Here is a 25146-nt window from a genome sequence, read left to right on the forward strand (position 1 = left end):
AACCATTAGATCAGTATTCTCAGCAGCTGTATAGTCCAGAGTCAAATGATAAGAACATAAGAATGGCCATACTGGGTCAGACCAAAGGTCCATCTAGCCCAGTATCCTGTCTTCCAATAGTGGCCAGTGTCAGGTGCCCCAGAGGGAATGAACAGAACAGGTAATCATCAAGTGATCCTTTTCCTGTCACTCATTCCCAGCTTCTGGCAAATGGGGAGGCTAGGGGCACCATCCCTGCCCAGCCTGGCCAATAGGTTCTTCAATGGCTATCTTCCATGAATTTATCTAGTTCTTTTTTGAACCTGTTATAGTCTTGGCCTTCACAACATCCTCTGGCAAAGAGTTCCGCAGGTTGACTGCGCGTTGTGTGAAGAAATACTTCCTTTTGTTTGTTTTAAACCTGCTGCCTATTAATTTCATTTGGTGACCCCTAGTTCTTACGTTATGAGACAGAGTAAATAACACTTCCTTATTTACTTTCTCAACACCCATCATGATTTTATAGACTTCAATCATATCACGCCTTAGTAGTCTCTTTTCCAAGCTGAAAAGTCCCAGTCTTATTAATCTCTCCTCATATGGGAGCTGTTCCCTACCCCTAATAATTTTTGTTGCCTTTTTCTGAACCTTTTCTAATTCCAATATATCCTTTTTGAGATGGGGCAACCATATCTGCACGCAGTATTCAAGATATGGGCGTACCAGGGATTTATATAGAGGCAATATGATATATTTTATCTTATCTATCCCTTTCTTAATGATGCCCAACATTCTGTTTGGTTTTTTGGCTGCCGCTGCACATTGAGTGGATGTTTTCAGAGAACTATCCACAATGACTCCAAGATCTTTCTTGAGTGGTAACAGCTAATTTAGACCCCATCATTTTATATGTATAGTTGGGATTATGCTTTCCAATGTGCATTACTTTGCATTTATCAACACTGAATTTCATCTGCCATTTTGTTGCCCAGTCACCCAGTTTTAGAGAGATCCTTCTGTAGCTCTTCGCAGTCTGCCTGGAACTTAACTATCTTGAGTAGTTTTGTATCATCTCCAAATGTTGCCACCTCACTGTTTACTCCTTTCTCCAGATCATTTATTAATATGTTGAATAGGACTGGTCCCAGTACAGACCCCTGGGGGACACCACTATTTACCTTTCTCCATTCTGAAAACTGACCATTTATATCTCCCTTTGTTTCCTATCTTTTAACCAGTTACCAATCCATGAGGACCTTCCCTCTTATCCCATGACAGCTTACTTTGCTTAAGTGCCTTTGGTGAGGGACCTTGTCAAAGGCTTTCTGAAAATCTAAGAACACTATATCCACTGGATTCCCCCATGTCCACATGCTTGTTGACCCCCTCAAAGAATTCTAGTAGATTGGTGAGGCATGATTTCCCTTTACAAAAACCATGTTGACTTTTCCCCAACAAATTATGTTCATCTATGTGCCTGACAATTTTGTTCTTAACTATAGTTTCAGCCCAGTTTGCCCGGTACTGAAGTCAGGCTTATCAGCCTGTAATTGTTGGATCACCTCTGGAGCCCTTTTTAAAAATTGGCATCACATTAGCTATCCTCCAGCCTTTTGGTACAGAAGCTGATTTAAATGACTACAGTTATTAGTTCTGCAATTTCACATTTGAGTTCCTTCAGAACTCTTGGGTGAATACCATCTGGTCCTGGTGACTTATTGCTGTTTAGTTTATCAGTTTGTTCCAAAACCTCTTCTAATGACACCTCAATCTAGGACAGTTCCTCAGATTTGTCACCTAAACAGAATGGCTCAAGTTTGGGAATTTCTCTCACATCCTCAGCCATGAAGACTGATGGAAAGAATTCATTTAGTTTCTCCGCACTGGCCTTATTGTCCTTGAGTGCTCCTTTAGCATCTCGTCCAGTGGCCCCACTGGTTGTTTAGCAGGCTTCCTGCTTCTGATGTACTTAAAGCTTTTTTGCTATTATTTTTTGAGTCTTTGGCTAGCTGTTCTTCAAATTCTTTTTTGGCTGTCCTAGTTATATTTTTATACTTCATTTGCCAGAGTTTATGCTTCTTTCTATTTTCCTCACTAGGATTTAACTTCCATTTTTTAAAGGATGCCTTTTGGCCTCTCACTGCTGCTTTTACTTTGTTGTTTAGCCATGGTGGCACTTTTTTAGTTCTCTTACTATGTTTTTTAATTTGGGGCATACATTTAAGTTGAGTATTTTATTTTAATAGCCTCTCTAATCTCCCTGAGCATTTCACAGTCACTTATCACCGTCCTGGTCAGGTAATATATCCCTACTGCTATATTCTTATTATTAGAGCATGATTATCTCTTAGTATACATGCAGGGATCATCTTTTTGTTCTGTGTTCGTACATCACCTATTACAATGGGGTCCTGATCTGTTGATGCTCTAGTAATACAAATAATAAGTTCCATTTTAGATATTTAGAGCATGGGGATGGTGGTTTGAAATGAGAAACTTAACTTTGAAACTTTCTCAGTGGGAGTATAAAGCTGACATTTCAGGCAATATATTGTATCGGAGGGCTGTATTTACACATGTGGCTTCAATCAGCAGATCTCTGTATGCTGTAATAAACCTAGAAAAGCTCTATTTAAACCAAAAAAGGAGAAGAAGTTACTGGCTCCTTCCAGGGATCTGTCCTTGGAGGTGGAATTTGGGGACTTTCGGAGATCAGACCAGCAGTTCCTTACAGATGTATTAATCAGTTATGTGAGATGTGGTTTTGTAAGTCTTTGGAGTTCGGGGGTGGGGAGGAGGAGGGAGGAGAAGAGGAAGGTTCAGGCACTGGAATGGAACTCTGGAGACCTGAATTAAGTTCCTTGCTCTGCTACAGACTCCTTGTGTGATCTGGGCAAAGTCACTTAATTACTGTGCTTCCGTTTTCCCCATCTGTAAAATGGAGTAATAAAGTTCCATTTCTCCAGTCATTGTCTGCTTAGCTTATAAACACTTTAGGGGTTGGAGTCTTACTATATATTTGTACAACACCTAGCATAATGGGGCCTCAGATGTTACTGTAATGCAAATAATACCAATATTACAGAGATGGGGGAATCACATAAATACCTCATAGGAGCTCTTAGCACTTCAGGATGAGGTTTGTTCTATGACAAGTAGTAATTCATCCCAACCTCTGTCAGGTGAAGGTTCAGTAACTGCAACAGCTTTCCCTGGGTTAACTTTGAAGATCACTATGGGAATATATTAATTTTTCCTCTTTAAAGAAAATGCTTTCTCATGTCCTGGAAAGGAGAGAATACTACTTGGCAAATTAACCTCATTTTAAGTGAACTTCCCTGGAAATGTATAAACTTCATTCCTAAAAAATATGCCGCTTTTTAGAGCGAGACTAATCAATGACATAATTCAGAGGAGGCTGGGATGAAGACTTTGTAGAGAAGTCTATATAAAATACCTGGCACCCAGGACAATGTGGGTTCATTCCAAAGGTAAAAACCTTTGCTTTTCAGAAGGAATTTTATGAATCTCAGGGGTAAGCCCTATCTGGTAGGGATGACTTAGCAATGTCTAGAGAGGAAGAGGAGTCCATTAGTGGCAAGGAAATCATCCTAACCATCCCTTCACAGAGGAAATGGTGGCGATGGAATTTTAACAAGAGGTCTCCAGAACTTCACTAGACTGTGAATCAGCTGCAGTATGTTGCAGCGTCTTCTAGGTCCATGGATGTGCTCCAGGTACAAGAATGTGACCACGGCTTCAGTGTTGAGTGAAGGATGTACAGGTTTTACATGTCTGATCTGGCCTATTTTTGAGAAACTGACCTAGACCCCAGTCCAGCAACTGCTTCTGTGGGGACAGGTTGCCACAGAAGTCAATGGGGATCTGTATAGAAAACCTTGTGTCTAAGTAAGTAAACATAGTTATGAACACCAGTTCATATTAGGAATTGCAATGCTTTGAATCTGGGAGTGTCTCTCCCTAGCAACAAGTGCATTCTTGCCAAGCCCTTGGCTTAGTGCAGACCATGTGAACAGGTAACAAAAAATGTGCATGCAGAAGGGTGTGATAAAAGTTCATGCCCACAGGATGCCTGTGCACAGGTTGCATAAGACACATGTTTTTTCCCTCTGATGTGTTTAGAGACCTAAGAAGCAGGAGAAAAGTGAACGACAGTGCAGTAATGGTGGCAATGTGCATTCATTACAACTGGTGACTATTCCAGTACAGAAATGGATTGCCTTCAATTGTAAAAGTCACTCCTGGTCATCTCTCTGTATTTACACAGGCTCACCCTATTACTACAATAACAGGCAAATAGCTGACTTCCCCATGCTATTTTAAATTTATCCGTAGAAAGAGAAGTACCCCATTAATCTCAGTCCAGTGGCTCATCTTTGCAGTCCATCTTTTGCCTTACAGTGTTCCCCAGTATTTCTTTAAAGACTACATTCTCACATGCCGGAATTGGACATCCATGTAGTCTTTTAATGTTCCTTGGCAGCAATAATCTCAGGTCTAGGATATTTCTAGGGCCCAATCTTATTTTGTTTTATCCTACTTCCTGGGGTTGTAAAGTTGTGCACTGATTCTTACTCAGTCTCGGTTTTAACCTTACCATTGGTCCTAATTAACTAGTTGTTCTTTGGAGGGCTTTTGAGGCTGTCTTGCGTTCCCCCTGTTTATTAGTTAATGTGTATCCTCCAAAACACGCTGCTATCCTATGGGGGTAAGAATATTGAGGCAAAATGGGTGAATTGCTTTACTCTGTGTACCAGACATAGTGTTTAGGTTTTAATAATGCTTCAGCTAGTTAAGGGGAAAACACGTTCTGTTCATGTGAATAAACTTCTTTTTGTAAAAGCTACAGAAGACTAAAAGATGAAGAGACTTGGTAAAAAGACGGAAGGAAATCATGGTGAAGCACTTCATTCATACCTTCGTGCTGTGGAGGGCGAGTGTGTATGTGAGACATTGCCCTCTAGAGGGCTGAAAGATAGGATACAGGACTTGCTGCTGCTACAATCATCAGCTAAACAAGTGTTATTCTCTCTGTCCCTCTTCTCCTGACCCCCCATTAGTTCTGAGTCCTGTGTAAATGGAACTGAAGGAGCAGAATTCTAGTCCTAGCTCTGTTGCGAGATTTATAGATGGACTGACTGCAGCACATCGGTTTGTTCCAGCAGTCGATGAGAGCAACCTTCTCCATAATGAGCCCATTCCCCTGCAAGTACAGGACATGGTTCCCAGTGGAGGTCTTATTGGACAGAATTAAATACATTTGCATTAGCCAAATGTGTCTTCATCCACCCAAGCCTGTGTATGCTACCCAAAGCAAGTGATAAAAATAGATCGAGTATTGTATTCACTGGTTAAAAATCTTTAACCTGTGCCCTGTTTCAGATCATAAGATGAAATGTGTTGCTTGTTGAGACATTACTCTGTCTGTTTTAAATAAGTCCAGTTTTAAGCTCTCTAAGTGCATAGGATTTAAAAAATATGGAGCTCTTGAAATGATTGCACTGAATTCTCAGTAAGATTCAACTGTTGCTTAGGCAGTTCAAGCCCATGAAATATGGGTTAGGATGAGATGCACTTTTATTCTAATTATGAAATTCCTGTTACAAGAAATGATACTTTTTACAGTTCTTAATATTGTATAACTGCCAGCACCCTGATTCAGTTCCCCATGTGAATAATATCCCTTAAGTCACAGGGTGCTGGCAGTTATACAATATTAAGAACAGTAAAAAGTATCACTTCTTAAGGGATATTATTCACATGGGGAACTGAATCAGAGAAATTAGGTGACTAGGCCAAGGCTGCACAGGAAGTCTGTAGCAGAGATAGAGTTAAACTTAGACATTTGGGGTCCCACTCTGGTGCCTTAACTGCCCTCTATTCCATCTGATGCTGACATTTCCTATGAGGCTGTGATACTTGGTTGAAAAAACAGCATTCCCTATTGAAGCAGAAAATGTTATACTCAAATTTGCAATGACAACAGTAATAACAAGTTCTTGTTATAGATCTAATTGTATGTGGGTGATGGCTGTTTGAGTAACTTTGGCTATTGCAAGACTGTTTTAAGATTTAATTATCCTAACTACACTGAGTTTTGCACTGGTACAACAATGGACTTTGAAAATGAACACTGGATTTAAGAAAAATTAAGCTAACTCTTGAGATTTCTGAAGCGTATAACAGTAAGTTTGCAAAAGTATTTAAAATTATTCATTCCTGGGTGTATATATATATATATTCAAACAGAGAAGAAATACACATTCCAAGTTCAAGCTTTTGGTCTAGAAAAGCGTAGCTAGAAAGCAATGTTCTGTATTCAGTAACAATAACAAAATGCTTTGTGTAAAAGCTCCAGCGTGGGTTCAGGTTTTTGATGAACAGTGTTTAACTTTGTTAGTGTTTTGTGTGCAGGCTTTGTGAGAATTCCTCTCTCTAAAGTCCTATGTAAAGGATGGTGCACATTTTTTACACCACTTTAACCCTTAATATTTTTTCTGGGGAGAGAAAAAGAGGGGGAAGAATAAGATTAGAGAAACTCTCAGACAAGTTTAACCCTACTAAATTACCAGCACTGTTCAGAATGTCTGTGCAGTGTTCCGGTGCTCTAATTATTTTTCACACTCATGGGAGCTTGCTATCATCCCTGTAGTACTCTGTTGAAAATCCATTCTCTGAGGGATTGCAATGGTTATGCATAAACTTGTGCCTATAGAAAAAGGTTTAATTTCATAGTCTACTTGCACAGCGCCTAGCACAATAGGGCCCTGATCTGGTTAGCCTTTGCACCACCACAAAATAAATGTTTAATAGTAACTTCTAAATGTCGCTACCTGTGTTAATAATAACTTAACATTATTAAAACAGAGTTTTAAACATTTTAGTCTTATTTTTGGCTTATTACTAGTCTGATTTTACTGAGCCTTGATGACTCAACAGAATCATTTAACTTATGGCCATTTTTGTTTTCTGGTTCTTACATTGTTAACTTGTACACTGCAGATGCAGTGGAAGGATACTATTCCTTCAGAAAAAAACTCTTTCAGAGAGGGGGTCATTTGTAAAATAAAATAAATATGTAATATTTAAGTTTTTGGAGTCAACATTGGCAGTGTGTCCCTCTTAAAATTCTGCGTATACATCCAGCATTGCAAAAATTAGCACAAGTGCACTTCTGTGTTCTGCTGTCCATTAATCAAGAATCTATACAGCCTCCTTTCACCCAATCAATTGAAGAAAAGGCTGCCAACAATCACTTGGCATTTTCCTGGCCGCTTTTGCGCCTCAAGGCAGCCTCGCTCTTTTTATTCCCTAGCCTACAACTTCGCAGCTGGCAAATTAGGTTTTCCCACAGCACTGTTAAATGTCCCTGGACACCAATAACAAGGAAGTGTTCCCAACAAAGCTAATGAACAAAAAGGAGGGTAGGGAGGGGTTTCTGGATTAGTGTTATCAAGGAGAAATTTTAAGGTGTGGTGTTTTTCAATTAAAAACAAAACCAAAAAATTCTGTTTTGTTTTCTTTAATAGAAGTTGGTGTCTTGGCAAAGCAGTATTTAGAGCGAGGCCTTTTGGTACCGGATCATGTCATCACCAGTGTCATGATGATGGAGCTGGAGAAAAAGCAGTCTCAGCATTGGCTACTTGACGGTAAGTAAACTGATGTGCATGATTTTGGTATCCTGGGTGCAATAATCTTGTATCCCTCTGCTCTGGTAGCTCGTTGTGGATTGAAAATCCCAGTCCGCTTCAACCTCTTGAAGCCTATTTCTTCGAATAAGACATTACTTTCCCAGGAACGATTTCACAGGAAAAGAAATAAAACCAAGCACAGCTTTTCAATATTTTTAGCAGCTAGGGAGGGGTGAAAGAGAAAGCAAAAACACTTCGGAGCGCTTTTAAGGACAGAGCTGTTCAGAGCTGGTCTCCTCTTAAAGACTTGTGCTTCTGAAAATGAAACTCAGATCCTACTTGCAAGAGATCACAGGTACTGAGGAAAGATTTTGTTAATTTAAGCAAGAGGTCAGAAGCTCCACTCAACATACTGTCACTCTAATGGAAGGGGTTTTACATCACCATCATGGTAGTCGTACAGCATGGAACAGTGCTTAGTATAATGCGCATGGGGCTCTCCAGATCTCGTACTCCCCGGCGTGTACTTCAGGAGGTGAGGTCTGCTTTGCCACCCGCTGCTCGAGTCTATCTTGACCGGGTCCTGCGAGAGGGCATGCCCCGCCCACCCTCCACTCCGAGCCCTCCAGACTTTTTCATTGGGCCCCTGCCCTGTGGACCCAACCGCCCCCCCCCACCCCTGCACCATGAGCCGGCTGCACGATCTGCAGCCGGTCCGTTTCCAGACCGTGCCAAGGAAACATCTATACACGCTTGTGCTCCATACCCTTCATGTCCTCACCCTTGCGTACTGCCCCGACACGAAGTGGCGGGACCTCCTGCCACCTCTGGAGGGTGAGGAGCCCCGGTGGGCCAGCCTTTACTCTACCCTGATCCTGAGTCCCGCCTGGGACATCAGTTGGCGGCTCCTTCACGGGGCTGTGAGCACTGGCGTGTACTTGACGCGGTTTACCCCTATCCCAGACACCTGCCCCTCCTGCAGCGTGAGGGAGACTCTGGCACATGTTTACCTGGAGTGCGCCAGGCTGCAGCCCCTATTCCGGCTCCTCACGGATATTTTGTTAAAATTTTGGTTGCACTTTTCCCCTCACCTTTTTATTTACGCACTCCCTATTCGTCGCCCCACAAAGTCATGGGACCTCCTGGTCAGCCTCCTCCTGGTCCTGGCGAAAACAACCATCTATAAAGCCAGGATGAGGAGGTTGGCCAATGGAGTCTCCTGTGACTGTGGGGCCTATTTCCGATCCTCCATCCGTTCACGTATCTGGGCAGACTTCCTCTGGGTGACGTCCACTGACTCCCTTGACGCCTTTGAGGAGCAGTGGGCGCTGTCCGGGGTTCTCTGCTCAGTGTCCCCGTCTGGTTCACTTCATTTGTCCCTTTGACCACACTCCTGTCCCTGTTCTTTCGTTAGTTGTCCCCTATAATTTTTTGGTCTCCAGGTCCTGTGGACCCCCCCACCCTTAGGCTGGGGGGTGGGGGGATCCCAATAGGATAATGCCTCGTAGAGCGAACTGCTACCGAGGATGTCTGCAGTCACCATTCGCCCTACTGCTCCCTCCTCCCCTGTGGGTTCTTCGTGTCCTTAACAGTCAGGTCTCTGTAGCCCAGTATCAGCAGTTTTCAGACTATGGGCTGTGGCCACCAGAAATTCTGTGAACCTTGAGGGGCTCTGTGTCACAGTTCTCTTAGCTCAAGGGGAGAGAGAAGTCACTGCTGGTGACCCTCTGTGCAGAGGAAGGGGGGAGGGGGGAAGATGTACAAGCCCCTAGCTTGTTCCCCCTCCTTTCCACTCCTGTGAGGAGCAGTGCGCATATGTCTGGCCAGTCTCCCCTGGGAAGAAGGTATGTCAGAATCCTTGACTTAGACCAGCTTTATGCAGCAGACAATCTCTCTCACACTGCTGTTCCAAATCATGACATGAAGCAACTGGTGCATGGGAGTGACTGGACACAAGCCAAGATAAATCACATCTTGTTTCTTGTTCAGAGACACGTGAAGTATCAACCATGCATCGTGTATGCTAATCAGAAGCCTTAAAAACACTTTGAACACAATTAGCTTTTTTTTTTTAATAGCCATCTTGGTTGTGAAGATGAACTTTTGTTCCTCAAATAATTGAGCCCCCAATTTTACATCCAGAATCAATTGTGGGAGCACTCAAGTAGTGGGATGTCTAAATGCGACAAAATTGGAGCCCAGGTAGAGGCCTTTTGTAAATATCAGGCCTGAAATATGAATTGTTTTATCAGAGTGAGTGTAGTTTTAAAATCTGTGATGCCCCTAGTCTCCACTGTTGCTTGCATTTAGTCTTTCATATGTTGCACTAAATATTTGATTTTACTTACTAGTAGAGCAGTGGGCTTGAGTTTAAGTGGATGTGAAGGGGTAAAATGAACATTTTTTGCAAAAGTTCCATTTCTTTCACTGAATCTTAGAAGAAACATTTCTGAGCATCTCTAATTAACTTAAAGGTAAAAACTGACTAATGGAGAACCATTCAGACACCATGGTAATGAACACAATATAAGCAACCACTTGTTCATTTACATTCGAATTAGCTGTTTGTCTATAAATGCATACGCTGGAGATTAGGACCCACACTAGAACTGAACTCTGTTCGGAGCATTCCCTAGAGAGGTGACCTTTTCCGGTGGGCATAATCATTTAAGCCCTCTGGTAGTTCCTTAATCTGGGAATCCCAGAATTTGGCCATCATTAAACTAGAACTCAGACCTACGCCTCATTAATACAAGGGTTTATCATTTCTGTACTGAAATGTTGCTGTTCATGGAAAAGCAAATAAAGTGTCTCTCCAAATAAAGCAACCAGTGTTGGCCCGTGTTGCCATGAGGTGACTGGAATGGTTTGTGGTACTTGTGTAAATGATCATCTTGTTTCCTCATGAAGGACACCAACGCTCTGAACTGCAGGCTCTTGTTTCTCTTGCAGTGGCTTTGATTGACACCTAGAGAATTTAAGGACCCGGTCAAGGCTGCCGTTCAAAGATAAATTTAACTTTTTTAAATGCGTATTTCTGAGTCTCTTCTAGCTGCCTTTGGTGTCTTTCCTCTGCTACTACCTTGTCTCTGCTGCTTCCCTTTTTTGTGCTCCTTCTCTGCTTGCATTAGCTGCACCACAGAGAGATTGACTTCAATCTCAAGTTATTGTGCTGATGCTCCTGGCACTGAAATCCTGCTGTGTTGCTGGTGCAAACGAGTGACTGGAGGACAGATATGAGCGTGATCAAATCAATAAGAATACCTGGATGGCTAGATCAAGCAACGCTCCTGCAAATGGAGGTGCAAAACAGTCCTATTGCCAGGTCCAGGCAGGAAAGAATGGGGGATGTATGTCTCCAGTATCCCATGTTGTTTCTGGCCTGGTGGATGCTAGAAAGTCTTGAGGCCCCTTAACAAAATCCCTATGTTCCCATTCTCTCCTTCTTTCTTTTCTCCGCTTTCTGCCTTTGTTGCTTTTTCACTTCCTCCGTTAAAACAAACACACACGCACACCTGTGTGTCACCCACTTGCACACGTCAGAAAAGAGAGCATTTAAAGAGTCCGCTGTTCCCCTGGAGGGAGTAAATACGTTGCCAAGTGAATAGGTCTTCCTGGGGTTTTAACTACCAATATAGCTTTCCAGGGAAGTGGGGACCAAGAGCAGTCATGCCATTGGTATGGGTATTGTGCTCACAAGAAGACTCCTCCTGAATGATGAAGTTCAGGCAGTAAGCTTTATGAAGACTGCAGTCCACTGTGCAGCGTATAGCTAACCTGTGGAACCCCTCACCACAGGAACTAGTGGGGGCAAAATAATGGGAAGAATTAAAGGGCTTAAACATATACATGAATTAATATAACTGAGGCAGCTCAGCCTATGACATCACAAAGGCCTTCAAGCAGCAGGGCTGAGATCCTTGCTTCCCTCCCTTTCGTGCCTGTCCTTAGCACAAGTGCATTCTGGGGAGTGGACTCTTCTTGCCCTGTTGTATAAGGTCACTGTACTCTAGGTAATCTGTCGTACTGGTGTTCTAGAGTCGTCGCAGCTCCTGGCTTTAAATACAGGTGTAGAGAGTAAGGGTGTGCACACAATATTTATTTCGGTGTAGTCTAGGGTACTTCTGGGCTTCTGACTTTCACCACTTTGCCACAATGCAACGTTTTGGCTTCCCTAGTCTGTGCTGTTGGGACCAAACAGCTGACTTGAGTGTTAGGCTTAGGATGACCAGACAGCAAATGTGAAAAATCGGGACAGGGGGTTGGGGGTAATAGGAGCCTATATAAAAAAAAAACAAACCCAAAATCGGGACTGACCCTATAAAATTGGGACATATGGTCATCCTGGTTAGGCTCCGAATGCCATCCTGGAGCAAATCACAAAACCAGACTTTCTTTTGGACTGTCTTCATTGGTTCTGATGCTGCAAAACAGCCCTTAAGGTCTGAATGACCTTGGCCGTGGGATTTAACATGCCCAGTCCCTGTCTCTCTGCCTCCCACAAAAAGAAAGGAGCTAGCGATGAAAATGTGCTCTATAAAGCAGAAAAAACAGCTGGCGTTGGAGCAGGTGCCGGTGATACACCGGGAGCCGTTCTCCAAAGTGAATTGTAGTAAAGGTGCACTATTTTGTGTGTGTTTATTCAATAAAAACTGACTGGAGTAAATGTCACTCTGTACCTGGAGAATACAAGCTCCAGCATGACATGTAGCTGTGCAAATTTGTTGCAGATCTGAGGTGCCCAGGGAGATCGATATTTATAATCGGTTTTTACTGCAGCATATCATTGCTGCTGGGTGGTGAGAGTAGCAGGCTTTAGCATTCCCTCTGGCTGGGAGGGATAGCGCTAGAGAATTCCCTCTGAACCTGAGCAGGAGGGATACAGAGCATTCCTTTGGGTTACCGGCAGAGATGCAGGATGGGGAGCAGCTGACTCCTTGTACATGTGGGAAGGCTTCTGGATGTGATGCATCCAGGTTCGGGTGTCAACGGCTGACCTCTCTGTAAATGTTGGGAGTAGTGGGGGGTTATAATCTCAAATCATCCAGTGCTTGGTAACTGCTGGAGCACAGTACAGAACTGTTTTGGGGTTTTTTTTTGGAGGTACTTAGACTCTTGCTGTGCCATGAGGCAGTGAGTGTCTGTGGTGGTACTGAGCTTGGAGAAAACAATAAGAAATTATCCCTCTGTGAGCAGATGGGTGAAATCCTGGCCTGGAATGACTGGGCTTATTGACACCAACGTTGGAGGTAATTTTGCATTATACGCAGTTTGCTCTCGCTGGATACCATTATACTGGACACTTGATTATTCTAAGCAAAATATGGCACTCCACACTGCTCATCCTAAACTGCTTGAAAAGCCCCATCTGCCCTTCAGAAATGTTTTCTCGCTGTTGGTATCTGATATCACAAAGGAGGGGGCAAGGTATCTTTTGTAAGAATATGGGATGGAAGTAGGGATTTCAGGGTGTTGGTGATGGCTGTAGAAACCATCTCACTACAGTATCCTCCACACCCCTTGTGCAAAACTAAGCAGCATGTATATTTTAAACACTTGATTAAGCCCTGAAGTATGGGATCAGATACTGTGCATGCAACAAAATGGGCTGTCTAAGGCATGGAGTGTAAATTCTTGTGTTTGTGTTAGTTTGTTTTAAGTGTACATCTATTGAAAGCCTCGGATACTTATTGCTTTTGCTGTCACAGAGGACTGGCGGTTTTTCAACACCAGCGCTGATATTGTGAAACTGTTGTTCACCATCCCATAAATATTAGTGTCCTTTGTTAGTTCATGTGGCATTTTTTTCTCTCTCTCTCTCTTCAGGTTTTCCTAGGACACTGGTGCAAGCTGAAGCACTTGACAGAATCTGTGAATTGGATCTAGTGATCAATTTAAATATCCCATTCGAGACGCTAAAAGATCGTCTAAGCGCTCGTTGGATTCACCCAGCTAGTGGAAGAGTGTATAATATGGAGTTCAACCCACCAGATGTACATGTAAGAGAATTTACCACATTAAAGACTAATTTTAACTGGAGAAAATTTAAATCTACTTCTAGATCAGTGACGATGTCTCCACTCAAGAATGGCTTATTAGTCTTTTTAAAAATATTAGGTGGAGAAATCCTGTTCTACTCTAAGTACTGAATGCATGGGAGTTGAATTCTTCTTGCTAGATAAGTTTTAGAAAACTAGTTAGGTTTTTCATGCTTGGGGGCCTTAAGAGGACGGCTGAAGATTGTGTGCAAGGCTGTTTCCAATCAGACAAGATTTATTTAGGAAAATAAGATTTACTGTGATCCAGAATACCACAGTGTTTTATTGTGCAGTCATGGCACAAATGATTATCCTGGGAGTTATGCAAGCTAGCACACAGATGCCATTGTTATCAAGGGAAAATACAAGGTGTTTTACAGTAACTGGTACAAGTGTCATAGATCAATGTTAATTATCCCTTTGCCTCAGATTTTTATCTACTATATATATTGTAGTACGTAAAGTGTCTTTCAGTGATATCCTCTTACATGAATGCAAGTTCTTTATAGCTGGCCAAGTTCTATCCTCAGTTACACCCATGCAACCCCCATGGCTCACTGTGTGGCACTGGTTTAATCTGGCACAGTGTTCATGGTGTATTGTTTGTCTTGTACACAGGGGATCGATGACCTCACGGGTGAACCATTAATCCAACGGGAAGATGATAAACCTGATGCTGTTGCTGCTAGGCTAAGAAAATACAAAGATGCTGCAAAGCCAGTAATAGAATTATATAAGTGAGTTTGAACGCACACAAGTAATACGGACCGTGCCTGTAAAAATAAGTGCTAAGTTTTCGTCTCCACAAGTCTGTTCTTGGGTTGCTCAGGGATATTCTTGAGGTGGCCTCTCCCAAGTAAAATTGTGTATGTGTTAAGATTTTTGCCTGGCCGTAATCAGCAGCCATATGCTATACCTTTTGGGGCTGGATTCAGGGCCCCACTCGAGTGGCATATGGCAAGCGTAAAGAGCTGCAGTGGGCCAAAGAACTCTCCCAGGGCAGGAGCAGTGTAGGGGTAGTGGAAGAGGTGAGGCCGGGAGCAGAAATACCTGTTGTGCTCGCTGCTATGGGGATTCTGGGCTGCAGAGCAGCCCTGGTGAAGTTGCCTTAAATTAGAACACACCCCAGGGCTGCTGTACCTTATGCCAAGGCCTGTTTCAAGCCCTACAGTAGCCCAGACCTCAGGCAGTGAGATGTGATTCCTTTGCCTTTCTTTCTCCTCTGCTGCCTCTGGTTAGCTAGATTCTGTGCTCTCTCTCTCCTCTTTCTTTTCAGCCCAAAGCAGAGCCTTCCTTGGGTTCAGCTCAGGGGATGAGGCTAATTTTGCTGTTAAATTTAATTATAGGGGGATTCACCATTTCTCTGTTATGCTTAATCTGCTGCGTAAGGACAGTTGACTCTTTTAAGTGTACATAGTGTTGTGTTTAGAAAGTGGAGTGTAAATGATAAAAAATACAAATTATTACACATGTGCCTCTAAGAGAGTAGAATTGTATGTATGGTTTTTAATCTAGATTTTTTTTTTTTTTTTAAGGAGCTTTCTGTCTAGCTCCCCCCCCTTGTGATTTAAAAAAAAAAAGGGGGGGGGAGAGCTAGACAGAGCTCTTTTAAAAAGAACACCTCAGCTGTCAGCTTTAGATTGTGCTGGTGGACTCGCATGATTGAAATAGCCGTGTATCTGTAAGCAGAAGTTTATGAGAGGAATTGTGATCTACTGATTGGAACACAGAGATGGAGCCATCTGTAAAATGGAAAGATCCCCACCTGTCTCTTAAGGATGCTGTGTGTTTGATTGAAGCTGGAAGATTTTAAAATTAACATTTCTGATTCTTTTAACTTCTTTAAGTAGAGCCTCCCAAAGCACTGGACAGTGAGAAAGATAAAAGCTTAGAGACCCAACAAAACAAAACCTGTGCATAAAAGTGTAACAGAAAATCAGTTTTAAGACTCCAGATAAATGGAGGTTAGTTACTTACTGGCAGCACGTTCCAGGCACAAAGACCACAACAGCTTTCTTTAAGAGTTAAAACAGACTCATGAATTATTTGTATTGTTATAGTGCCTCGGAGCCCCAGTCATGGGCCAGGACGCCTTTGTGCTAGGCGCTGTACAAACACAACAGAGATGGTCTCTTGTCCCAAGGAGCTTACAATCTAAGTATAAGACGAGAAACAACAGATGGGTATGGTGTCAGCATGCTAGGCAGTGTTCTCAGCACACCAGCTGCCTTCAAATGCAGTTTTATCTCGTGAACAACAGGACTCTCTCAACTCTCCATATTTATATGTGCACTAGCAAACCAGATATTGGTGTACTGCGTACTAAAAAAAGTCTCTCAAGAAGTTTGAAAGAACTTACCCCACTAAAATTTTGAATGTGACTTACCAGGTACAGCTTCCTTCCCTGTAATTTTTTTCATTTTATTGTTCTGTACCTGTAAACATTTGGAGCCTGATGTAATAGGGCTAATCACACGAGTAAGATTATTCACATGCTTATTTGTAGGACTGGCTCTTAAGAGAATGTGTTCATGTTCTTGCCTATGCTGTGATTATTTGGGGGCATGTTTTGTTGTAATAGCCGTGCCTTGCTTTCAGCTCTGTGCTAACGATCTAGTGATTGAGACTGAACATTTTAAAGCAATGCAGCATTCAGTAACATTTTAAAAGTTGAAATAGTCATATGGAATGAAAGGGACATGAAATACAAGGGACTGAGGCCCTAAGTCATCCAGGACCCTTAAGCGTGTGAGTAGTCCCATTGAAGCTTGTAAAACACGTAAAGTTAAGCCCATGCATTGATAAGTTTGAGGCTAAGGCTTTTACCTTGCAGTTGTTCTTCTGATGACACATCCATTGTAATGTGCTTGGAGATATACTGTAATGAGCAAAGCTGCACTGCAGAGGGACAGACTGGATAAGTCTCTTGTATGTAAAATGTAGTACACCCCTGTCCAAGATCCTAGGTACATCCTTGGGCAGGTAGCCCAAACTGCCGCCCTTCCCGCTGCAGCCACCTTGCTATTTGTAGCACATGTACATCTACCTGAGCTGGGAATTACACCTCCCAGCTGCAATGTAGACATACCCTAAGTAGTGAAGAATCAATGAGTAGATTAGATGAACATTAAGCATAATTGGCTTTTTGTTTCTACTGTAAATTACACAGCACTTAGCAAAAAATTTGACCCGAAACTTGACCTGCAATCCAGAATGGTTATTCGAGAGCTTTGGCTACATTCATTTTCGTTGGTTATGCTCCTTTGTATGTGAAGGCAAGGGATCATAGACACTGCATAGTCCTAATGTGTTCCAGAATTTTCAATCCATTATACTGATTTCTAATCTTAATTCTATTTTTCAGGAGCAGAGGTGTCCTACACACATTTTCTGGGACAGAGACCAACAAAATCTGGCCTTATGTTTACACTCTGGTTTCCAGCAAGATCCGGCCTGTCAATTCCAAAGAAGCTGATTAACCATCTTATGTAGAGGATCAAGAATTTAATATGGTTGTTCATTTTGTTTCTCTGTGCTGTATTGGTGCTATGCCCAGTTCGAGGATAGTACAATGTCTAGAACAACTTCTTGGGTTTACTGGAGTTTACAGTTCTGGAAATGCAGTTACAGTCAGTGTCAAGGTGGAAAAGAACTCTTTCTGTAAAAGGTGAAGTCTGCTGGAATAAATTTTAGTTTTCATGCTATAACGTATTGCTGATGTGATCTGGGAACCCTAATCAATGATGCAGACTTAGATATACTCTTTATCAAAAGCGACAAAGAATCCCATGGCACCTTATAGACTAACAGACGTATTGGAGCATAAGCTTTCGGGGGTGAATACCCACTTCGTCAGATTCTCAAACTTCACATGCGTCTGACGAAGTGGGTATTCACCCACGACCACTTATGCTCCACTACGTCTGTTAGTCTATAAGGTGCCACGGGACTCTCTGTCCATTTTACAGATCCAGACTAACACGGCTACCCCTCTGATACTCTTTGTCAAGTCTCTCTAACCTGTCATGGTTCCCTCCAACCTACTCCCAAATCCATGTACATATGCAACGTGCTGCTCCATTGCTCCACAACACCCTTTTCCTTGGGATAACTCTACATGGCAACTTTTTTTTATTTTCTCTAAGAAATAAAAACCCTAAATGCACACTTTGACCCCATGGGGAATCAGTGAGTAACGTGGAAAATATTTACACTGAAAAGCTCAAATGTGAAGACAACGTTTCCAGTATTAATAAACGTAGAAGAAAAAATAATCCTGGGGGTTAAATATATACTTGTGCTGTCCTCCAAAAAAAAAAAAATGCTGCTATACGATCTAATTTTCGCTAAGTGGTATGATATATGCCAACCAATAGACCAGGAAACTGAGTTTGTCCATGAGAAATGAGTTGCACTAGTTTGTGCTTTGGTTGTTTATAACTTTAACGCTACAAGATATGGGCATAGCATATTAGTTTGTCCGAAAGATTTATTCTAATGTCTCTTTTTTTGCGGGGGGTGGGGGGGTGTAATTTTCTCTGGAAAAAGTTCATTGTATCTGTTCTGCCTTATAATTGAGGTTCTTTCTTTTCTCAGTATACAGGGGCTATTCTGGGGGGAAATACCCTTAGCAGGGGATTACTTTTTCACATAATAATGGAACACTTTAGGGTCTGGTCCTTCAGGTCTTACATAGACGCAGTACTCATTGACATCTGTGAGAGTTATGCACGTGTGTTGGATGGCAAGAGTGGCAACCAATTGGTGGTATTTAAGCACTTTGTGAATCAAAAGCAAATTGTTTGTTCTTGTATATTCCTTGATAGTCAGGCAAAACTGACTCTGTTACTTTCTGTACGCATTGTTGTAACTGTGTTGGTCTCAGGAGATTAGAGAGACAAGATGGGTGAGGTAATATCTTTTATTGAAAGTTGATCCACTAAAAGATAATGTTTCATCCGCCACCTTGTCTCTGCTACTTTATGCTCAGTCTAGTCTTGTGCTTGAGGTTATGTACAGTTAAGCATGCAGCTAATCTAAAAACACTGCCCAGCTTCTTGCCAGAAACCTTTCCAAGCACTGAATAAAAACACTGCATTTTTCTGGAGGTGTCTCGATTTTAATATAGGATTTTTTCTCTGTTCAGATTTTTAGTTTCTGGTTACAGCTAATGGAAGGGGAAAGCTTTACTGTGTGTGTGTGTGTGTGTATGTATATGTATATATTTTGGTCCTCTGTAGACATTCATTTCCAGTTAACAGTTACAGCTGCAGTGATCTGAAACACTTTGAACTACTAGTGATTCTTTTTTTAATTTGTGGGGGAAATATAAGTGTTCCTGGATTGACAATATTACATGTGAATGAATTGTGAACAAACACCTTTAAGGTGTATGAAATCTCTTCCTCAGTTTCCTTTGTTCCTATTTTCATGTGTTGAGTCATGAAGCTAGGTGTAGTGGTGGCTTTTCTAAACTGGAATTCCTGTAAATTTGTTTGACTTGATCTTGAATACTTACAGTACCTAATTAACAGAGGGTGTGATTTACCTCGTAAGGCCATGTCTCCTCAAGTTGCCTTATTTTATAAGCTATTTACGAAAAACCAAGATGTGTATTTTTGAGAAATAAGAAGCTGAATTTTACAGAATAGCCTTTAGAGAACTCTTTACGAAGCTGTTTCAGTCGCATAGCTTGCTACAGTCCACATTATTATCAGTAACCAACTAGAAGAGCTACCTCCATATTACAATAGACCAGTGGTTTTCAAACTTTTTTTTTTCCTGCAGACCATTTGAAAATTGCTGAGGGTCTCAGCGGACCACTTAATGATCTTTCCAAATGTTTTGTACCGTTAGCTAACTATTGTAAAGCGCTTTGGATAAAAGCGCTATATTAAAAAAAAAACCTTAATAATAATTTAAATTTTTTTATTCTACAAATAAAAGCGCACAACTCATATTTTAATATCAGTAGTCTTACCTTTCTAATGTGATGGATGTGCCCTCTCTCCCCTGCTGCAGCAGCCCCCGAGCTGGGGCTGGGAAGGAGGGGGGTATCTTCCCCCGCCACAGCAGCCACAGAGCTGAGGCTGGGAAGGAGGGCTGTCTCTCCCTGGCAGCCACAGCCCTGGAGCTGGGGAAAGTCACCTCTTTCTTTGGCCACCACAGCCCTAAATTCCCCTCCACCCCCTCTTCTCACCCCACTGCCCCCTCCCACCTACACCCTATACCCCCCCAAGGCCACCACTTCACCTTTCATGTGCGTCCTCTCCAGGGTCCAGGCACCTAATTAGTGAAGCCGTGGCTCCGCTAATTAGGTGCGTGGCCCTTCATTTTCTTATGTGCGGCCGCCAAGGTGCGCACCATAGAGGGAACTATCCACGGACCACTTGAATGGAGCTCGTGGGCCACTGGTGGTCCGCGGACCACAGTTTGAGAACCTCTGCAATAGACAATTTGATTAATTACAACAGTTAAAAAGCAGGGCAAGCGTCTGCTGCTGAAATGTCATAATTCCTGCTTTTTGCTCTTATAAATACACTCCTGAAAAGTGGCTATAAATCTGTAGGGGGAGGATTCTTAGGTGGAACTTATTTTGGCTTTCTGAGGCCTGGGGAGATTTGTTTGAGTAGAACATTTTTTTATTTTAAAGCACCGAAAGAATTGTCATCCTACATTAATGCTTTTCCCAGCCAGGAAGATGCTAATGTTTGTCTTGGCATTCTTTTGGGATGGGAAGACAGTGGATTATTGGTATGTTTGCACCCTCCCTTCTTTCATACCACTCACATTACATTGGCCCAGTAGTGCACTAGATTTCCACCAGCCTTATTCTGGATTCCATTTTCTTTCCTATAAATCGTGGCCCTCTCCTGCTCCTGGCAGTAGAAGGCACACTCCAGTAGTCCCAGAGTATTGCCACCAGTTGGCCATTGTCAGCACTAGCCCATCAGACAGGCAGGCATCCTGTGACCCATTTGCGTCTTAGCCATGATGAGACTGAGCAGTATTGCACAGTAGGATCTCTCACTGAGGACCGTGACTGTTGCATTCACAGTAGTATAACTAGGAAGTTGGACCCTATTTTGATTACAGAACCACTGTGAAATGTGGTGAGGTAAGTGCCTCCCTTGCTGGAATGCATGGCTTTGGACTGGGATCAGACAGCTTTCTAAAGGTCATTACTGTCCCTTTCTAAGTGAGACAAAGCAGAATTGGTATTTGTACTGCTGTGGTATGAAAAGGCTGAGTGGAAAAACCCCAATGGCCTGAACTGATCTCTCCACTAGTGTATGGGGGAGGGTTTTGAGGTGCGTGGAGGGAACAACCTAGAGGACATGAAGAGGTGTGTGCAACCCTTCCTGGGAACCCATGTTGTGCACCAGGGTACGTATCAATCCATAGGGTTTTGGGGGTGGGGCCAAGAATGGGAGGTGTAGCACCAGTTATGGATCTGCTGGGTTGGGAGGCCTGGTTCTCAGCTGCCTATCCATTCTCCCCTAGTTGCCTTCTACTGAGGGTAATTATATAAAGGAGGCACTGAGGTGTTCTAAGGCCTGCTGTCAATGGAAGACTTCCCACTGACTTGAATGGAGCAGAATTGAATTACAGCGCTAACAAGGTTCTCTCTTGTGGGAGGACAGGGAGCAGCCGCAGAGCATGCGGGAAATCTGTGCTAACTGTATGGATGGGGAACTCCTAAAAGGGATCTACCATCCATCTAGTTAAAACATACTTGTAATGATTGATCCTTTCCACTAGCAGGACTGTACTCTAAACAAAAGAAATGGCTTAAATTCATAATAATGTTAGCAACAAAAGGGGTTATTTGAAAGTAAAACTGCTGCTTGAAGAAACAAATGAGGCTCCTAGAAAACCTCTTCTTTCACAAAGTGGTTACGTAAAGGGTATTTAAATTATTTAAAAACATAGGGACAGTGGGAGGTGCTTGTGTGCACATCTCTGACCTTGAATGCTGGTATGCTCCACTCACTGCACGGGACAGACCACTGCTGCATTTCTAGCCATCTGAGGAATCGCATATGCTGTAGTAGTCACTGTTTGTTGCCATGAGTGTCTGTTCTGTGGGATGAGGGTTGCCAGAAGGGAAGGCGCTAGGGCAGGAGTCTTCAGAGCACTCACATTCCCACATTCTAGTGAGAAGTGTGATGGAGGGAATGCCGAGTCTGGGAGATGGCTGGATGGAGCCCTTGGAAAGCGACTGCTGTACGGGGTGGTGAAGAGAATAAATGTGACACCTAACTAAAAATTCGTAATATCTAAAATATATAGGGTTAAATTTATCAAAGTTGCTAAACTGATGCAACTGTGGAGTAGGAGGAAAACACTTACTGGTGGAAAAATAAGTGAGTGGGAAGGGATGCATTTGAGAATATCTTCTGTTTGCCAATAGGTGTTAAACTCCTGCTGGAAATGCTGTGTAATCTCCATTTTAAGCAAGCATTCAAATCCAGGGTCTCATTTCCCTGCCTTTACCGTCCTGCCCTCCAGGCCGTTCAGGGGGATATATTTGAACAGTGTCATTTGGGGCTTTCCTTTGTATCTATTCTTTTTATTTGCTTTTTGTCTCTGTATTGAACACATTAAATGTTTTAAGCGTCTTCCTTGAGACCATTCTCCTTATCTTTATCCAAACCTATGAAAGAGCAAATGCTGCTGTTGCCATTGTTTTTCAGGCTGTTGTATTTCATAAGACAAGAGGCTCTTTTGGGCATCTCATGCTGCATCTTAGGGAAATTATTCTTCTAGTTATGCAAGATGAATGGCTTAGAACAACATTTGGATGTGCTAGAGCCACAACAATTCCTAGATGGATGGAGACCTGCACCTTTGAGCTGTAGCTAGAACACCTTTCACTTTATTTATGCCTCTCTCTCCGTCCATTAGTAGCCTTAGCCTTTTTTACATGCATGTATAATATTTCATATGGGGCTTTCTAAACATTAATTAGTCCTCAGGCAGTGCATGCTACCCCTATTTTGCAGATGGAGTATGTGACTTGCCCGAGATCACTTGCTGACTCTGAGCATGAGGCTGTAATCGTGTGCACAGTGCATTGGACTGCGTGTGTGTAACATTCTGCTGAAGAAGTGACAAAACTACCTGTTGGAGACACGTCCATGCCCCATTCCCACACAGTAGGTGCAAACGCCATTCTTGGTTGCCTTTCTTCTGCACCTGTTTTTAGGTTAGGTTTCCCTTAAAGTTACCATATTTAGAAGATGATTGTTGCATGTCCAGGTTGTTTTGAATGAGAGACCGTTGTGCATTAATCATAGGACTGGAAGGGACCTCAAGAGGTCATCTAGTCCAGTCCCCTGCACTCATGGCAGGACAAAGTATTATCTAGACCATTCCTGACAGGTGTTTATCTGACCTGCTCTTAAAAAATCTCCAAAGATGGAGATTCCATAACCTCCATAGGCAATTTATTCCAATGCTTAACCACCCTGACAGGAAGATTTTCCTAATGTCCAACCTAAACCTCCCTTGCTGCAATTTAAGACCATTGCTTCTTGTCCTATCCTCAGAGTTTAAGAAGAACAATTTTTCTCCCTCATCCTTGTAACAACCTTTTATGTACTTCAAAACTGTTCTCACATCCCCTCTCAGTCTTCTCTTAATGTTCTTAGATTTTAAATTCACTGATACTGTCTCCACTGCTGGCAGTTTTCAAATTTAGATTGGATGGTTTTTTTTTAAATATAATCTGGGAATTATTTGGGCGAAGTTCTATGGCCTGTGTTATACAGGAGGCCACACTAGATGATCACAATGGTCTCTTCTGACCTTGGAATCTGTGAATCTATGAAAATAGCAATCGCTATTCTTTGTGGCATCTACAAACTTTTTTAATGTCAATTTTTTGAAGAGGTGTAAATTCTTTACATCAATTCGACACCTAATCACCTTGGGGATAATACTATATTTACATACCACAGCAGGGCATTGGTGTCTCGACATAAAGCACTGTATAAGTATGAAGTGTTTATTTCAAAGAGTTGGCACTCACAGCATGTGCATTCTTCAGGGTTTAATGATGCTATGGATTGGAGTGGTAGCATATTAGGAAGTATACTAACACTAATACACTACACATGGTTGCACTATCATTTCAGCACGGGGTTTTTAATTTTGAGTTTGTAAGATGGCTGCCACACCTGTTCTTTAGTGCAAGCAGAATCCAGGAGACCCTGAATTGGGATAGGAACCCCAAAACTCACTTGAAACTGGGTATAACCTGGCAATCTGTGTCAAATCCAACAATTTATGATGATTCCGCTCATCCCAGAGTCCAGCTCTACCTTTTTAGTTGTCTATGCTGTGTGCAAAGGGGCCGGGGGGTTGGAGTGTACAGTTAAAGGGATGGAATGGATGGGTGTGTATTTACCTTAGAACAGCTATGGGAGGGCTTGTTAGAGGCTTTAGGCCCTAAATAAATCGACTTTTTTTTTAAGGAGAGGAACAGGTCTAGTTTTACAAGGCATGCACTAATTAAATATTGCTGTGCAAATTATCTACAGATACTTGTACTGTGTTCTTAGAGGATGGATCCAATCATTGCAGAGATAAACATCTTCCGTTTGAACTGCATACCATCCCACAGAAGTTGAGTCACAGAATCTACCTAAGTTAGTTACACCTCTACCCCGATATAACATGACCCGATATAACACGAATTAGGATATAACGTGGTAAAGCAGTGCTCCGGGTGGGGGGGGGGCTGCACACTCTGGCGGATCAAAGCAAGTTTGATATAACGTGGAAAGATTTTTTGGCTCCTGAGGACAGCGTTCTATTGGGATAGAGGTGTATTTTACTTCAGCTTTCTCCTACAGTCTGAATCCTCCTGTCAGAACACAACACAATTCCCCACTCCATCCCCTGACTTTGGTACTTTACTGTGAATCTTATGCATTTTTTTTTAATAAAGTGGTGACAGTTCTGTAATAAACCAAAGTCGGGGTTGGGAGGAGGAGGTTTCCTCTGTCTGTCCTCTCGCCTAGGGAACCATTTGGTACTTGTATGTTTGCTGATGGCTGTAAATATAACCACGGGTTTATTCTTGGATGGTCTCGTCCCTGGAGAATCACTACAGCTATATTGCCATTTGGTATACGTAAATAAATGTTTTCCCCCTGCTTCTACCTGTTTTACATGGTGTTTAATTTGTGGCAAGACCTGGCACTAAGATCACCCTCTTTGGTGAGCACCAGCTGTGTACTTGCTCCTGTGTGTGCAGAAGGAGACAGTCCCTGCCTCTGGGATCTTGCAATCTATGGCCTCTGTCCTGCAAACTTCTCTACATGGCACTTTTGATTTTTTATTTTCCGCTGGGGATTTAAGGAGCTTAGCTTTGCAGTTTGGAGACGCAAATACCTGGATCAGTGCAGAGATGTATTCATGCTTTTGGCAGGATGAGTTTACAGGGACTACTTTGGGAAGGTAATGCTGTC

The 25146-nt window shown here is 42.5% G+C and overlaps 1 protein-coding gene across 7 annotated transcripts in view; it reads left to right on the top strand.

Moving 5' to 3' along the window:
* The window catches only part of AK4 (adenylate kinase 4), a 70120-nt gene extending 51344 nt beyond the window's left edge, over positions 1 to 18776 (top strand). For 6 of the 7 annotated variants that reach the window (XM_024103843.3, XM_005300076.5, XM_042851365.2 and 3 more), the window contains 4 exons: positions 7530 to 7649; positions 13458 to 13630; positions 14288 to 14406; positions 17034 to 17373. In XM_024103843.3, the coding sequence (XP_023959611.2) occupies positions 7530 to 7649; positions 13458 to 13630; positions 14288 to 14406; positions 17034 to 17148 (527 nt within the window). In that variant the 3' untranslated portion in view covers positions 17149 to 17373. Of the gene's footprint in view, positions 1 to 7529; positions 7650 to 13457; positions 13631 to 14287; positions 14407 to 17033 lie in introns of all 7 variants that reach the window. The other variant, XM_005300074.4, reaches the window with a different exon arrangement.
* The last annotated feature ends 6370 nt before the right edge of the window (positions 18777 to 25146 follow it).

This window comes from Chrysemys picta, chromosome 8 (assembly GCF_011386835.1).
Source record: "Chrysemys picta bellii isolate R12L10 chromosome 8, ASM1138683v2, whole genome shotgun sequence".
NCBI classification, from domain to species: Eukaryota; Metazoa; Chordata; order Testudines; family Emydidae; genus Chrysemys; species Chrysemys picta.